This window comes from Mirounga leonina, unplaced genomic scaffold (assembly GCF_011800145.1).
Source record: "Mirounga leonina isolate KUSES-001 unplaced genomic scaffold, KU_Mleo_1.0 Mir_53, whole genome shotgun sequence".
In the NCBI taxonomy this organism is placed as follows: Eukaryota; Metazoa; Chordata; class Mammalia; order Carnivora; family Phocidae; genus Mirounga; species Mirounga leonina.
This window is the reverse complement of record NW_023270807.1, coordinates 35,693,627-35,712,089: the sequence shown is the minus strand read 5'-3', so window position 1 is coordinate 35,712,089 and position 18,463 is coordinate 35,693,627. Positions and strand designations below refer to the sequence as shown.

Sequence of the window (18,463 nt, the reverse complement as noted above, 5' to 3'; positions counted from 1 at the left end):
AGGTATTTAAGTTAAAAATCTATGCTATAGCATATCTACATACACAGCAAATATAGCAATGGTTTCTAAGAGTCAGGCCATTTTCTGAATGAGCAACAATCTAGATCAACATTTTTAAAAAAATGAAGAGCAGCATTTAGCATATATACCAAATCTTTAAATTTTACTATTTATAAAAACATTTTACACAACTATTCATAATATTTATTTTATTGTTGGATCCTAAGATTTCTTAGTCAATTAAAATGGACTCAGAACGGAAATTCAACTGAAATTTCATAACCATTCAAAAATGGTCATGAAAAACACACACTTAAAACACTAAGCTTTCCCCACTGTTACTTTCATTATTTTAAGGTTCAAGTATTACTTTGATGATCGATGAGAACATCCAAATCTACTAAAACACAAAATTTTCTCAGCTAAAACTAATGTGATTTATTTTGGTACTCTGAAATCCAATAAATCTTAAAAAGAAAGTAAACTAATAACTGTAGTTTTACTCATCAGAGCTAAACTACCAGCTGAAGGTTTCTTGTCAAATGTTTTAGGTCAATATTGTAAAATCAGATTAATTTAATTGGAATATAATGCAATAAAAAGGCTTTTATTTAAGTCTCTACTTACAGAATGTGATTTATTCAAAAGCAGATATAAAATAATAAAATTCTAAGACATGAATTATTTCAGAGACAGGAATATCTTGTTACAAACAAGAGAAACACGGTAAAGTTCCACAAAGTAAAAAAACTGTTTAAAGAAAAAAAAAGGTGCAAAATGATTAAAAAGGATGATATGCATATATATATAAACACACACTCTAAACAAAGGCAATTCAAATCCTTACCTTTGGGCTGCTGTTTTTACTAGTGATATCTGTGCATTAGCATGTTGAAAACGTCTACCATGAACTACAGTTCCAGAACATATTGTTGCATTTTGTGCATTTTCACTGCAGATACAAAAGACAAAGAATAATTTGAACAGAGGAAAATTACATACACATATGCAAAATATATCCTTTCAAATCTGAACATACACACATACACAAAACCTTCACACTAAAAAAAAATGTGTTTATATATATTTATACATCAACCCAACCCAATTGACCACGTCCAATTGTCCACTAGGAGTTTTCTACTTCCTGAATTTGTCTCTGAAATGTTTCCAATACAATTCATGAAATATACAGAGTAGAAGAACACTGGAATAGAAAGCAGGAATCCTAAATGTATGTTTTGCACTATAAGGTATCTTATAAATTAGTTCAGATATATTTTCTTTTCTTCTTCTCTATTAGGGACTCTCCATATCAAAAGCTTTTAAACCATGAGTATTACAAAGTTTTCTTATATGCCAAAATCAAAATCAAAATCAAATGTATTATTGTAAAAAAAAAAAAAAAAAAAAAGTCAGGAGTCCCAAATTCTACTTCTGATTCTGCCACTGACTTCAAAGTTACTTAGCCTTTATGTACCTCAGTTTTCTATCTATAAATTGACAAAATTGATATGAAACAGTGATTTTCAACCCTATTTCGGAGAGGTGTAAGAGCCCAATCATATCAGTAACGTGGTTCCCTATGAGTACCACAAAGGAAAGGTGGGTTGTATCTAGGAGAGGAATAAGATATCTTAAAAAAAAGAAAAAGAAAAAAAAAAAAGTCCCTTATTGAGACAATCCTGAATAAGTATCCCCTAAAGGAGACAGGAGCACTCTAGCCTCCAGTGCCTTCTACTTCTAACATTATGACCAAGATTTTACTAACTATATGAGAGCAAGTTCATCTTATGAAATCCTAGTCTACTGAAACTTTTCTTGTAATATTTTTATTCAGAATAAGAAACCATTGCAATCAACCCTAATCCCAAGATTAAAAGGAAAGAATCCACACACTGGAACAACTCTACCTCTTGGCACTGCTAATAAAGTGAAAAGATAAGGTACAGGTTGGGTCAACTGGCTACAAAGGTAGTTAGTTAATTTTTGGTGTTAAACCCTTTTATCTTTTCTGTAGGAATGTGTAGTGAAGTGCCTATACCTCAATTTCTTATTGTTGCTTAACATGTTAAGTCCAATTGGGTTGCCTTTTAAAGGTTTTAAACTTTCAGCCTTGCTTCGTCTTGCACATGTCTTCCAGGGATCACCAGAACTGGTAGAAACAATTTCAGATTGACGATTTAACTGTAAAAAGATCCATAAACATTGAAGAGTCAATAAACATTATAATGATTGTTTGAAAACCCACTTATTAAAAAAGCTATAAAAATTCTATCAGCTACTGAAGATGGGAAAGAGGGATGACAGTGGCATGAATTTAAGAATAATTCAACCATAATACTTTTTTTTCCTAAGGATAACACAAATATGTAGGAACACAGATGTTTACGATATTATTTCCTTTTCATTTAAAAGTCTCCAAAGGTACTTGAGATAATTAAAAGAGAAAATAGAAGACATGAGGGTAGAGTATCTTAAAATGGCTCTTTCTTGAGAGTAAAAAAAAATATTTCCCGTTACCGCTATCTGTAGGCCAAGTACAGTCAAATATGGCGTTAAGTTACCATTTCAACTTGTACAAGTAGTTTGGCCTTAACATCAAGGTTTCTATACAAACACAGAAACTGAAATGTCTTAATACTTTCATAGTTGCAAATGATCATATAAAGACATCAATAACAATCACTTTGGGAGGATCACAGTATGACAATAGGATGGGCATTTCTCAGGAAGCTCTTTTCAACAAAGAAACCAACTTTTATTACATTCATTGCACCAGACATTTAAAAGCTGCTTTCAGACTCATTGAGAAAAAAAATCTTCAGTTCTTAGTGATAATTTACCCAAAACAACACTTTAAAAATCATTCTTATCTACTTTATTTTGAAACGATAAATATTTTCTCACTTATAAAATATAGTTAAGAAGATAGGGACATGGCTTTTTCCCCCCAATTGATCTCTATAGAAACCTAACAGTTCCCTAAAAAAATACCTCCCACAAAAAAAGCTCTCGTGAGTACAGAGTTCATTGTGCCAACACCATTCTTATTTTTAGGCATAACTACACTACTAAATTGCAAAAAAGACCGATTTTTGACACTCTGCTTATCATTTCTCCTCCTTGAGACATTTCTTTACTTCCTAATCTTTTTACAGCCATGGGCTTCAAACTCCTCCATTTGTTTGAGGCAGATTAAGTAATGCAGATCAATTTCCTTCTACTCTCTGAAAACAACTAGAAAAAAGCTGGACAAAATACAAATTAAAAAAATATGTAGTTTGAGACATCTGAGGGCTCCAAAGGCAGGAATAATTAAGAATTAAGATAGGAACAAGAAACTCAGAGATCTAAGCCCAGATTTGTATTTTCTCCTGAGGTATCTATTGATTCCAGAAGATGTACCTGAGAAGCTAAGCTGAACTTCCAACAGAGAGCTAGAGACAAAAAGTAGAGATGAAGATCCACCATATATGAAGGGCCTCATAAACCCCTCAAAATTTGGATCAGAATTACAGCCTATGAATAACAGCCTTCGCATAGATTGAAATCTAGCTTCTAATCATCTCAACCTTCAGTTCAATTAAGGCAGTTCTCAAATTTTTATTGTAAATCAGAATTACCTGAATTGTTTGTTAAATTGCTATGTCCAATCTTTTACAGTTTATTCTTATTCATTAGGTCTGGGGTGATCCTAATAATCTGCATTTCTAGCAAGTCCCCAAGTGATGCTGATATTGCCAATCAGAGACCATACTTGGAGAATCACTGATTTAAGGTGATCTGAGACTGAGATTGCTAATGCTCCTAGTTCCCTCCAGAAACTGATAATTTTCTAGGCCTCAAATTATCTCTATGACTTTTCATATGCAATATTTACCATTCATAGCAGGTTCAAAGAAATTAGACAATGTGATCAAAACCAAGAGAAACAACAGAAACAAAAACCATAGGGGATAAAGATACTAGAATTATTACACTCTTTCATTTCTGTTAGTAGGAGAATACAATCAATTTTGCATTTGGGGACCCTTTTTCACAGGAAATAAAGCATTATTGTGGAAAGATAACAATTTAGGAATCAAACAGACTTGTCTTTCTAGCCAAGTAACTTTCCTTGTAATCATGGAGTTATTTCATGCATTAACAAAAATATACACAAATTGCCAAGCCCTGGAATGGGCAGATAGGTAGGAATTCAGTAAGCAATAGTTCCCACTCAATTAGAAATACAGATATCTTCTCTTAGAAAGCTCATAAATTGGGGCACCGGGGCTGGCTCAGCTGGTTAAGCGTCCAACTTGTGATTTTGGCTCAGGTCATCACCTCATGGGTGGTGAGATCGAGCCCCATGTTGGGCTCCATGCTCAGCAGGGAGTCTGCTTGAGATTATCTCCCTCTGACCCCCCCACTCAATTAAATTAATTTAAAAAAAAAGAAATCCCATAAATTATTTTATCATAAACAACTGGTCATCAAGATGCATTCAGCTGATAAAAATTAGGCCTGAATATTCAGTCATGGTGACCTAGATCTACTTCCATGTTATTTTTTTTTAAAAATGCCCTAATCAATGAATGGTTGTCAAAGTGTGGTTTGCTGGACCAGTATTTAAAGAACACTTTAAAATGCAAATTAGCTGGCCCCATTCCAGATCTCCTAAGTCAGAAACTCTGAAAGTGGGGTCCAGCAATCTTGTTATCAAACCTTCCAGGTGATTCTGATGTACATTAACATGGGAGAGCCACTGCTCTGGGTGATTTTGATACATATCCTGTTAAGAATCTCAGAAGCATGAAAAAATGGTCAGTATCACTCATCATCAGGGAAGTAAAAATCAAACCCACAATGAGATGCCACCTTGCACCTGTCAGAATAGCTAAAATTAACAACTCAGGAAACAACAGATGTTGGCAAGGATGCAGAGAAAGGGGCACCCTCGTGCACTGTTGGTGCAAATGCAAACTGGTGCAACACTCTGGAGAACAGTTTGGAGCTTACTCAAAAAGTTAAAAATAGAACTACCCTATGACCCAGCAATTGCCCTACTAGGTATTTATCCAAAGGATACAAAAATGCTGATTTGAAGGGGCACATGCACCCCAATGTTTATAGCAGCACTATCAACAATAGTTATGGAAAGAGCCCAAATGTCCATTGACTGATGAATGGATAAAGAAGATGTGGTATATATATGTATACATATATATATATGTACACACACACAATGTAATATTCCTCAGCAATAAAAAAAGAATGAAATCTTGCCATTTGCAAGGATGTGGATGGAGCTAGAGAGCAAAATTAGTCAGAAAAAGACAAATACCTTATGATTTCACTCATATGTGGGATTTAAGAAACAAAACAGATGAACATAGGAGAAGGGAAGGAAAAATAAAATAAGATAAAAACAGAGAGGGAGGTAAACCATAAGAGACTCTTAGCTACAGAGAAGAAACTGAGAGTGTGAGTTCCACATGACAAAATGAGATCATAAATTGATCTCAGATGACATAGGCTAGATGACAGAGAGAACTTGGCACAAGCTGGGGAGAACAGCATTACATTAGACGGTTGTAGCTTTAAACTTTTGTGTGAGAGGATGAACTTAGGGATATACTTTATGGAAGTATGTATGAGCTACATGGTGTAGAGGACTTGACTGGGCCAGAAAATTCCAACTAGTCTCTCAAATATAATATTTATATTTCAATATAAACCCTCAATCTTTGCACAAGCTGTAATAAAGTATTTAACATTAAAATAAAAAAAGAATCTCAGAAGACAAGTTTCCATTAAAGACTGATCATATAATTTCATTCCTATCTAGGCAATTACAAAAACTAATATTTAGTGAATACTTATTGTGAATAGGCATTATGTTAGTTACTTTATATTCAATATCTGTATTTTAGACATTTCAGTAGTTCTTTAGACTGGGATTCAGCAACCACACCTAAAACATCAGGCCAATTACTTGCTGCTACTGAGTGAAAGGATTAATACATTCAAATTTCCCACTTCAGTTCTCTTTTCTCAACAAAGTATTTCCACTGTACGTCATTTAAACTTTATTGAAATTCTATCCCTCTGTTACAAAGTTTATTGAACTTAAAAAGCCAAGTAACTTGTCCAAACTAGCTAAATGGATTTAAACACTTAAAGACTGGTCTGATTCCAAAGCCTATGCTTTCCCATACTATACTGCATGAGGAATTTTTATAGTGTTATTTAGAGAAATATAAATACAGATGCTTAACAAAACAAAAACAAAAACAGAGTTATCCAAAAAGAATTCATCATTAGGATACAAAATATCTCAAAATCAAAAGAACTGTGCTAAATATTCCTTTATATAAATATAGAAAGTTAATCTTTCCTGTTAAGAATTATTTAAGCCAAAATTATCACACCTAATATGCAGGCACATAACTCAACTAACTCAACCATATTTCTGATTAAATGCTCATACATTTTCAAAACTTTTTTGAGAAAGCATTAGGGCACAGCAACAGACAACCCAAAGCCCACCATTAAAGGAAGAGGATCTATATAACTAAATTCTTAAATTTCTCAATTCTGTTGCCTATAGGTTACTATTAAAAACTACATACACTTCAGTTGGCAACAGAAAACCAGTACTTCCAGCTTTGTCAAAGATGACTGTATCTCATGAAAACCTTTTACTGTACCATCAAATTACCTTAGAAAAAGTTCCCTACCATCTGTTACACTTAGAAGGTAGTTCCGGGGGGTGGGGGTAGGGAAGAATTTATTCCACAGGAGACTCATAGGATATAAAGTTGTAAAGATTCTCTTCATACAAGCTTAAACCTATAGGACATAATTCTACCTTCCAGAAAACTTAAAAATAACTGCTGAATTAAAACACAACATATAAATTATTTTAAATCTCTAGTACATCTACTTCTCTCTGCCTAATAATTTTTATTTTCTCTCATTTTATTTGTGCTCTTAACTTGCTAATCTACATCAAATTACTGGGGGAAATAAGATAAATTAAAAAAAAATCAAGCCATTCATTTATGGATGACTATCTCACAGATTAGAGTACTACTACTACTACTAAAGTTTAAGATGATATATTCAGTCTGGAGGTTCCTGAAAAACTTTAATTATCCTTTCTGTTTGCTCCCCTCTTTAGTATCCTAAGACTGTTCTCTAGCTAATGCAAGCATAAGATCAGAACTACTGTGGACAGATGGATTAGCATAAAACAATCAGGATTACAAAACCAACTATAAACATAGGCCTTAGCTATTTATGGAAAATTTACTAGTGCCATGCACTATATAAGTTACACTGTCTCAAAATTCTTACAACCATCCTATAAAGTGGACATTAGCAGGCCTAGAACGTGATACTCTCTAACTACTCTAATATATCACCCATCCAAAAAAGCTGTTTCTCTTAACTGGATATCAATCTACATAGAATACCTTTATGTAATAAAGGTAAAAACAATAGGATAGGGATCAGCAAAACTTTTTTATAAAGGGACACATAACAAGTACTTTATGGGCCATACAATCTATTGAAACTACTCAACTCTGTCCAAATAATTCAAATCTGTGTTGTGGCATGAAAGCAGTAATAGACAATACATGAACAAATGAACACAGCTGTTTTCCAATAAAATTTTATTTATGAACATAAATTTGAATTTCATGTAATATTCACATGTAATAAAATAGCATTCTTTTGACTTTGGGGGAAACCATTTAAAAATGGTTCTTAGGCCACAGGTTGTAGGCCAGATTTGGCCTATGAGCCTTAGTTTGCCAACTTTGTATTATAACATTACTCATTAAGTAACAGTATAGTCAGTTACTAGAATTTTAGCTCCAAAGGAAAAAGAAACTTGTCTATTTTGCTCACTAACATGTGGAACACTGTGATCGATACATATTTGCTACATGAATAAATATTTCACAGGGACTGTGAAATGTGTAAAAATTATCAATATGTGGTTATCATCCATCCAAACTTATCACACATCAAGTAAGTCAATTTAACTAAGGAACAAGTATTCAGGAAATTAGTACCTAAGAACTTCAGATAATAAGATAACCTAAAAGAATCTATTAAAAAAAGAATCTATTAAATAATTAGACATGTACATTAAGCATCTGCCTTCAGCTCAGGTCATGATCCCAGGGTCCCAGGTTCGAAAGAGAACCCATAGAAGTTCTACAAATGATAAATGCCTTTTTTTTTTTTTTTAAAAGGGCACCTGAGTGGCTCAGTCAGTTAAGTGTCTGACTCTTGATCTCCGCTCAGGTCTTAATCTCAGAGTCATGAGTTTAAGCCCCATGTTGGACTCCAGGCTGGATGTGGAGCCTATTTAAAAAAATAATTAATTAAAATTTTTTTAAAAAGAAAAAAAGATGAAGGTCACAGAAATATTAAATAGCAGATTAGACAAAGATAAAGTTAAAACTTAGTGAATTAGAAGACAGAGCTGAGGAATTACCTAGAATATGGTATAGGGATGATTTTGTTCTTTGCCCTTTATCCTTTTTTTTTTTTTTTTTTAAGATTTTTTATTTATTTAAGAGAGAGAGAGCACAAGTGGGGTGAGGGTCAGAGGGAGAAGCAGACTCCCCACTGAGCAGGGAGCCTGATGCGGGACTTGATCCCGGGACTCCGGGATCACGACCCGAACTGAAGGCAAACACTCAACAACTGAGCCACCTAGGCACCCCCCCCTTTTTTTCCTTTTGTATATAAAATACAGGTTAAAGGGCATGAAAAAAATGATGATATTATTATTAATTCTAATAAAAATTCCAGAAGGAATAATGTGGAAAGGTAATATCCACAGATAAAATGATGAAAATTTTTCCAGAACTAATGAAAGATGTATCCTTTACCTAAAGAGGCACAATGAAATGCAGAAGCAAACAGTTTTGTTTTTTTTTTTTAAGATTTTATTTATTTATTTAACAGAGAGAGAGAGAGAGAGAGAGCACAAGCAGGGAGAGTGGCAGGCAGAGGGAGAGGGAGAAGCAGTCTCCCCCCTGAGCAGGGAGCCCAATGCGGGGCTTGGTCCTAGGACCTTGGGATCATGCCCTGCGCCGAAGGCAGTCGCTTAACCAACTGAGCCACCCAGGCGACCCTAGGCATGGACAGTTTTAAGCAAATCAATTCCTAAATCCTCAATCTCCATTTTTACACTTTCTTAAAATTCATTTACTTTAAAACCCATCTGTAGAAAAGGCATCATACACTATCTCCTTTCCCAATAGACCTTTATCTGTTCTACAAAAGAAAGACATAATTCTCACCTATTGCATTAGAATCTAAAAACCGCCTAAAAGGAACAACTGGAAATACTGGAATCTCTTCTAACACAAAAAATAGTAGTAGTCTTCATATCTTTCCCTGTTTTATAAATATTTCTGTTAAAATATACATATTTCTAACTATGGGATAGAAACTGGATATTCTAGACCAAGGTTATTAGATTTCCTTAATTTAACTGCAAAGTCGAAAGCAAAAGTGATAAAAATTTGCACTTACTGCCTTTGTATATTCTATTCCAATTATAATCAAGAAAAGCACTGCCCCAAGGAGAAAATCAAGTGAGAAGAACTCAAAGAAAGCCTAAGTTTTTAAAACAAGACTGAAATCTGCTATGCCTTATTACAACCAAGTAACAAACTCAGGTCAAAACCAAGGCTGTCTTTTTCTACCTTAGAATTCTGAAGTGAAATGAAATGGTTGTCATGAAGATACAAATTCACATGTTTACTTGAAGTGAAAAATGAAAATAGACACTTACAGATAAATAGTATCTCTAATTTAATTGACTGGCAGGACTATATGGACTGGCCTTGTCAAATAAATTATATATAGATATCTCCCATAGAACAAATGAACAAAATATGCAGTTCCAACGTTTAAAAAAAATACACAAAACAAAAACTATAAAATATTTCACAAAAAAATATCGTATTATTAAAGGCATCCTGCAGTTAACAAGATTTCAATTTTTTAAATTATTTCTCAGAGTATCTAGTTAAAAAAAAGGAATCTAAAAGTAGCAAGTATAATTATTAAGTCTGATAAAGCCTTTTTAATATACTTTCTCCCAATTCAGAAGGGCAATGACTCTAATGACTGGATCACAAATAATTTTTAACTTTTAAATATTGTATTGCTCTGTGATTTTTGACATTTAATTAAAAAGGAAAGAACTGAAGGATAATGCTATAGCAAAACTCTATCCTTATCTATTTATTATATGACCAAGATTTCTCAGCATTTATAAAAAAAAGTTTAAAAAGAAAACTGCCAGGTGCCTGAGTAGTACAGCTGGTCAAGCGTCCAACTCTTGGTTTTGGCTTAGGTCATGATCTCAGGGTTGTGAGATCAAGCCCCGGGCTCTGCGAGGAGTCTGCATAAGACTCTCCCTTGGTCCTGGGATCAGCCGCCCATGCTTGCTCGCACATGCACACTCTCTCTAAAATAAATAAATCTTAAAAAAAAAATTGCTACTGAACGTTTTATTCTAGTAATAAATAATATTTGTTCATGGATATGTGAACCAAATGAATTAAGAAGGAAAACATCAGCACCACCCATTTTAAGAAATACATTTCCAATATAATTTTACATAATAAGTTTAATAACTACAAATAGCTGTAACATATTTTTGGATTAAATGTTTAATTATAAGAATAACTCAATCCAGTAAAAGAAAAACTTAGAACCCTGCAGTGACAGTTATTTAATGTTAAATTTCAATAAATGTGTATCTATTAGTGTGACAGAGTAATTAAAAGACTTTCAATTGCATAAAAAGACATCATATGAAGTTAAAATACATATACAAAAAATACATATATGAAACTAAAATTCTATGGGAAAATTGAACAGAAATATGAATTTAAGGAGAAACAGGCACAATATAAAATTTCCAAATGTCAGAGAGGAGATGGTACATGTATTTTTAAAACAGATGATGCTGAGTATCAAATCGAATTATCTTTAGAGATCACTAGATAGACATAAATATCATTTAAGTTTTATTTTATTTATTTTTTTATTTTTTATTTTTTATTTTTAAAGATTTTATTTATTTGACAGAGAGAGACACAGCGAGAGAGGGAACACAAGGAGGGGGAGTGGAAGAGGGAGAAGCAGGCTTCCCGCAGAGCAGAGAACCCGATGCGGGGCTCGATCCCAGGACCCTGTGATCATGACCTGAGCCGAAGGCAGACGCTTAACGACTGAGCCACCCAGGCGCCCCTTAAGTTTTATTTTAAAATATCAACACTTACATCCTTAAAAATGTATAAGGCATATATATTATTCTAATTTAAGGGCATCTTCAAGAAAAAAAAACACAAATTGAAAACCAATGTCAGAGAAGTTAGTAAATAAAAATGCCTTTTATTTTTCCCTGCAAAGTACACTATATTTCTGTCCGCTTGAAGAACACCTAAACAGCACTCTAAGCAATCAAGATGTTAAAATAAAAGCTAAAGAAAACTGCAATATGAAAAACCTTATAGTTTTTCAATGTAACTTTATAAATGAAAACTTTAAAGTACTAAGAGAAAAACTTCAAATTCTACAAATTCCCTTAGTTACAACAAAATAGAGATGTGTGGAAGAAACACCCCCCCTCCACAAAGATGGGGGGGAGAGGAATTGGAAGACCCTAAAGTATTATTCAACTGTAAGTATAGGAAATATGTGAAGAGGGTGCTATGTCAGATAGGAAAAATTCAAGTCTGACCACATACTTCCCAAGATTACAAAGAAACAGGAACTCTCATATACTATTGGCAAATGCTAATTCCTATGAATGAGGCATTTAGCAATAACTAGCAAAATTACACATAAATTTACCCTCTGAAACGGCAACTGCAATTCTAGGAATCTATTCCACAAACATACTGTAAAGGTATGAAAAAACATAAGCATGAGGCTTTATTTATTTATTTAGCATAAGGCTTTATTAAAGCACTGCTTACAATAACAAAAGACTGGGAAAGACCTCTGCTCATCACTAGGGAACCAACTAAATATCTACTGTTCATCCAGTCACTGGAGTACTATGTAACAATAAAGGAGATAATAAAGATTTCTAAGTACTTTGCTAGTGGAGTGATCCACAGACCATACTGTTAAGTAAAACAATCAAGGTACCAAACGGTGTGGATAATTTCTCTGAGAAGGGTTGTATATTCTATTAAAAATGAAAGAAAAGAACAATGAAAGGCTAAACCATGTAATTTTTTAAAAAAAGGTAGTTTATTAGCAGTGAAAGAGAACAAGGTAAAAGAATAAGGGTGCTTTTCATGGACTCTTATGGATGGTCTCTAAGATACATTAATTTTAAAAAGATTAAAAATCGTGTACAGTATGCTATTAATTGTGTTAATATAAGAGGGTAGGGCAGAATATATATACTTTCTTTGTAATGCATAAAATCTCTGATGGAATAAACAAGATACTGGGAACACCACTAGCCTCTGGTGTGGAAGTGGGTGGTTGGGAATTTCAATTAAAAAATATAAAAATCCTCTTGAAGTATTAGTTTTTAGTATATAACCTAAAAAATTTACCCAAAAAAGTCAGAAAAGCAACACTTGCCTTTTTTCCTTTTGAGGTCTCGGAATCCTCATCTTCATCTACACTGAGGAGATTTGCCTCACTACATAGAAAATAAAGGGGAAAAAAATCTTAAGTGACAATTACAACCCATACATTAAATTCAGAAGTTTTATTCTTTCTGCTTACCCAATTCAGGGATCAGCAAACTTTTTCTATAAAGGGTAAATTAGGCTTTGTAGGCTATACAGTCTCTATACCAACTACTTTACTATTTTAGTATGAAAGCAGCCATGGATTGTATGTGTGGCTGTATTCCAACAAAACTATTAACAAAATCCAATGGTGGGCCAGATTGGGCCCATGGACCTATTGTTTGTTGACCCCTGCTATAAACAAACATATAATTTTTGTTTCCTTAACTGCAGATTTCATATATAGTCACTCATTTTTCCTTTCTGTCTTAGATTTAAAATTAGGGGATAAGAACAGAGAAACAAAATAGAGAAAAAACTGGTAAGAATACTTTAGCTGATGTAAAAAAAAAAAAAGTAATTCCAATAGTGTTACCACAGTAAAATAGTTATACCTCTGCAACTCTTAGAAATATCAACACTAGAATGATTGGCCTAAGACTCTAAAAGATCAGACTGATATATCTATTAATAGTTTATGTTAATCTCAAGATATTAAAAAAGCTGAAGCTCCTAAGGATCCTCTTATATTGATGAGCCAAAGAGTGTAATTCATAAATGAAATACACAGAACAGGTAACACTTTAAAATGCAGATTTTTTTACATAATTATGACAAATCTAACAAAGAAAGTCAAAATACATTCTTCTAAAAACAACTCTGCAGAGCTATTTTTAGTAAAATCCTAGCTATTTATAATAAAAATATAAAATGCTTGTTCCATTATTGTTTATACACATCCCAACTTTTTTAATACTAAAAATTCTCTCCTTCCAAACATTTTAGAAAAATGTTTAAAAGGTGACATGCCTTCTACTCAATTTCAGATTTAATTCCAATTTTTCAAACTACATAAATACTGCCTGTAATAAAAAATTATTTTAAATTTAAAAATAGAAATAAAAAGGAAATAAGAGAAAGACAACCATAAAATACCAATTTTAGCTGAGAAACTTACCAGTTCAAAGCTCTCCTTCAAATAAAAGTTCACTTCAATTCAATATCTCATAGATGAAGGCACATAAAAGTGGTAATGATGAACGAAGCTGTTCCCCAGACAGAAGTGAAGTTCCCACAATATTCAGTCAATATACTCTGAATGACTTCTTGTGTAAAAAATTTTAAAAAATACTTATAGTTTTGGTAGAACTGTATGTATTTATATATAATGTGCATATTATATATACATATATATTTGTGTATCTCTGAATTAGTGTTACCCAGTGGAAAACCAGATCAATAAATCAAGGCACCTAATAGCAATGGTGAATTTGCAATACAAATTTCATGATATGCAAAAGGTTCCATTAAAACGATCATTTAAATTTTACAAAGCAGACATTTCAAGTACACTAACAAAGTGTAATGAATACTTTGTTTAACTTCTGTCTGGATCAACATCTGTGTTTATCATTTAAATTGTTTCTGCTCTCTCTGGTGGTAATGTAATCTAAGATGGATGGGACAACTGTGAAGAAAGATACTATAGGACTTAAACTTTCACACAAAACTCAGGAGCTTTAATCTGGGTTCACTTACTCATGATAAATGGTAGCTTTTCAAATCACTGCCTGAACAGAATGTCATTAAAAAAAAAAAAAAAGCCCAATTTCTTTAATTGAAAATCAAGTCAATTTTTAATTGTAAGATTATATGTATCACATGCACATATTTACACATTTCAAAACATGGAGAAACATAACAGCAAAATTATTTAATGAAAAACTGCATTTTTTCCCTTGATGCTACTGTAATAGACAATTTTTTTTAAGTAAAAAATACCATATTCTTAAAAATACTTCCATAGTATATAAATCATTTTTTAATGAAATGTCATTCTTACAAAATATCTGAGGGGGAAGAAAAAGTTCTTACTCTTTATCTGTATCTCCTTCACTTTCGTCTCCATGATCATCAAAGCTCCAATTATTTTTAAAACCTCCATCTCTCTTAGATTCTGATCTAGCCAAAGCTGAAATAAAAACAAACTGAGATAAGTATTCAATAGAGCTATTCAATATAAAATAAAATTAAGCATTTCCTAAGCTCTTTGGTTAGTCTAAATTTTCTTAATTTTCTTGCTTTTTGACTCTTTCTTATAAATATCTTATTTCCCCTAAAATAAAAAAGAACACATTAAAATGTTTTTACTAATTTACAGTTGTCCATATGCATGAATGTGTTACCAAGAAGAAGCCCAAACTAGTAAGATACAGTAAAAATGGGGTGAAGCATATGATTATGTATGAAGTATATAAAAATCAATCCAGTATCTCCATATTTAATCACTGATCCTAGAAATTAGTACGTGTTAGTTAGCTTGCCCTATTTATGAGAAGTATATCCAGACCACTAGTCTTTTCTTTACTTCAGTCAATCATCTCTGCCTTTGAAGAGAAGAGAAACTAGGTTTTCGGCATTGACAATATGGTGAACTTCATGTCCCCGCAAACTCTCTAGATCAGAACACCAAACATTCTCACAGTAAGTTTAAAAAAAATTTTAAGTGCATGGCTGAAACCCCCTGAAGCCATAAACAACTAGGAAGTGTGAACTCAGAGATAAATGAAGTTCTGAAGCTGGCATTTGTCTTGGAGTCATATGATACAAACTTGATGTCCTACAACTGAGGCTTTAAAATCAAGTTTGGGATACCAGCAAGATGAGAGGTCAGACTGAAGACCGGAAGACCTGAAGGGCAAACTTCCAACTAGGTGAACAAGGGGGAAAAAAAGCCCCTGAAAAACAGCAGAAATAATTATGATGTCTTGTCTTTGTTCTGGATTTTGGGGTTGATATTTACCCCATGGTTAAAGAATTCCTAACCATAAGCTCATAATCACTCAGGTTTGGGCCCAGAAAAGCCTATAATTAAAAGAGTCTCACAAGAAAAGATGCTGAATATCACTAAACGTTAGGGAAATGCAAATTAAAACTATTATGAGACTCTACTTCCCACCCATTAGAATGGCCATTATTTTTTTAAAACATTAAATAATAAGTATTGGTAAGGATGTGGAGAAACAACTTCTATGCATTGCTGGTGGGAATGTAAAATGGTGCAGCTAACATGGAAAGTATGGCAGTTTCTCAAAAAGTTAAACATAGAATTTACCCTATGATCCAGAGGTCCCATTTCTAGGTATATACCCCAAATAACTGAGAGCATGGACTCTGATACTTGTACACCAACGCTCATAGTAGCATTAAAAATAGCCAAAGGTAAAAACAACCCAAATGTCCATCAAAAGACGCATTAATAAATAAAATGTACTGTATGCATGTACATGTACACACACACACACACACACACAGGAATATTATTCAGCCATAAAGGAATGAAATTCTGATACATGCTACAAGGATGAACCTTGAAAACATTACAATGAGTTAAATAAACTAGACATAATAAATACTATATGACTCCACTTAAATGAGGTTATTTAGGATGGGCAAATTCAGAGGCAGAAAGTAGGACAGAAGTTAACATGGGCTAAAGAAAGAGAAGAAAGTTATTTCTTAATTGGTACACAGTTTTTGTTTGGGTTGATGAAAAAGTTCTGGAAACGGGTAGTGGTGATAGTTTACAACATTAGTGAAGTACTTAATGACAATTAAAATTGTACACTTAAAAATAGTTAAAATTGAAAATTTTATGTATATTTTGTCACAATAAAAAGCTATTTTTGAAGGAAAAAAAAAAGCCTCTCCATGACTAACAGAATCAAATATAAATCCTCTCTAAAAAAATATAAAATTTCAATACAAGCCTCAGAAAGTTTCAAAGAATATGAGTTTACAAACATAAATATCATGAAATAGGAAGGAACAAATCACCATGAGCAAATCTGAAACTTCTTTACATGCATACTGGGATGGGACAAATAATAAATAGTATATAATAGAAGCAAGGTTTCTCCCTGTCAGAGAAAGAGATTACAAATAAGCAACAGAAGAAAACTACAATGAACTCTATTCATTCTACTGGTACTAGATTAAGAGTTATCAGTATGAACTCATAGTTCTTTGATATACATACAGATAGATAAAAGGAACATATTACAGGTATGTCTTGTACCATGGGTTAGTAGTATATAGAACTAAGGCTTTGTCCTCTGAGAGGATCTAGAAAACAGTGTGACACTCCAATGGCAACAAGCACACTCACAACCAGATCTTGATTTCTAAATACCATTCTCTAATAAAAGGAGCCAGGGCTCCTAGAAGAAATAACTAACTGTAGGGATGGGGCAGAGAAAATACAAGATTAGTCCAGAGTATTTCGTATGCCAGAAAATAAGAAGGTCCATTTTTTTAAAAGATGGGGTAATGTCAAAAAGGTTTCAGGAACCAAATTGAACCTCCCAATAGTTGAACAAAGGTGAAACAATTTTAGCAAAAATAAACAACAGTACTGGATTATAACCCTCAAAATAAAAGAAATATTCAGAAATCCATACTGACATAAATGACTGAATAAATAAATATATGGGGAGAAAAGACCTATCTTCCTTTTTTTTTTTTTTTTTAAGATTTTACTTATTTGAGAGAGAGAGGGAGAGAAAAAACAAGCAGCAGAGAGGAGCAGACTCCCCACCAAGCAGGGAGCCCAATGTGGGGCTTGATCCCAGGACCCTGAGATCATGACCTGAGCCAAAGGCAGACACTTAACGACTAAGCCACCCAGGTACCCCGAGACCTATCTTTCTTAAAAAAGAATTCCAAGTGATAGATGCACAAACTCTTCCCCGTAAAATGTGAAACTTAATTCCCCTTCCCTTTAGTATACACTGGACTTAGTAACTTCCAAGAACTGACTACAGAAAGGGGAAAAAAGTAAATTGACAGTGAAAAATGTGACAATCACTCCCTCGGCCGTGATTAAGGTTAACATCAGAAGTGATGTCTTATTCATAGGATATACTGTTTAATATGATGTGATGAAAATGCCACTTCAGCTCTGTGGTCTTCTTCCCAAAAACTCATAATGCCAGCTTAATCACGAGAAAACATCAGATAAACTCAAACTGAAAGACAGTCTATGAAATACCTGACTAGTATGCTTTTAAAACCATCAAGGTTATGAAAAACAAAGAAAGATTAAGAAACCGTACACATCAGAGGAGACTAAGGAGATGTACAACCAAATGCAGTGTGGTATCCTGGACTGGACCCTGGAATTAAAAAAAGGACAGTGAAACAACTAGGGAAATCCAAATAAAGTCTGTAGTTTAGGTAACAGTATTATACTCATGTTAATTTCCAAGTTTTGGACAAACGTACTATGAACATATAAGGTGCCAACACTATGGAAAGATGCATAAATGGTATACAGAAACTCTGTATAACATCTTTGAAACTTCTCTACAAACTTAAAAATTATTCCCCAAAAAGAACTTTAAAAAATCAAATGTAAAATGAACCCGTTTTTTAAAACAGATGGTTAGGGGGTGCCTGGGTGACTCAGTCAGTTAAGTGTCTGCCTTGGCTCACGTCATGATCTTGGGGGTCTGGGATAGTGCTCCAGGTCAGGCTCCCTGCTCAGCAGGGAGTTTGCTTCTCCCTCTCCCTCTGCCCCTACCCCTCACCCTTGCTCATGTACGTGCAAGTGAGTGCATGCTCTCTCTCTCAAATTAAATAAATAAATAAATAAATAAATAAATAAATAAATAAATAAATAA

At 33.3% G+C, this 18,463-nt stretch overlaps 1 protein-coding gene across 8 annotated transcripts in view; it reads right to left on the bottom strand.

Moving 5' to 3' along the window:
• The window catches only part of SENP6 (SUMO specific peptidase 6), a 116,972-nt gene that overhangs the window by 77,389 nt on the left and 21,120 nt on the right, over positions 1 to 18,463 (bottom strand). For all 8 annotated transcript variants that reach the window (XM_034991337.1, XM_034991340.1, XM_034991345.1 and 5 more), the window contains exons 2-5: positions 14,658 to 14,754; positions 12,631 to 12,691; positions 2,045 to 2,187; positions 848 to 952 (exon numbers count right to left, since the gene is read on the bottom strand). In XM_034991337.1, the coding sequence (XP_034847228.1) occupies positions 848 to 952; positions 2,045 to 2,187; positions 12,631 to 12,691; positions 14,658 to 14,754 (406 nt within the window). The remainder of the gene's footprint in view (positions 1 to 847; positions 953 to 2,044; positions 2,188 to 12,630; positions 12,692 to 14,657; positions 14,755 to 18,463) is intronic.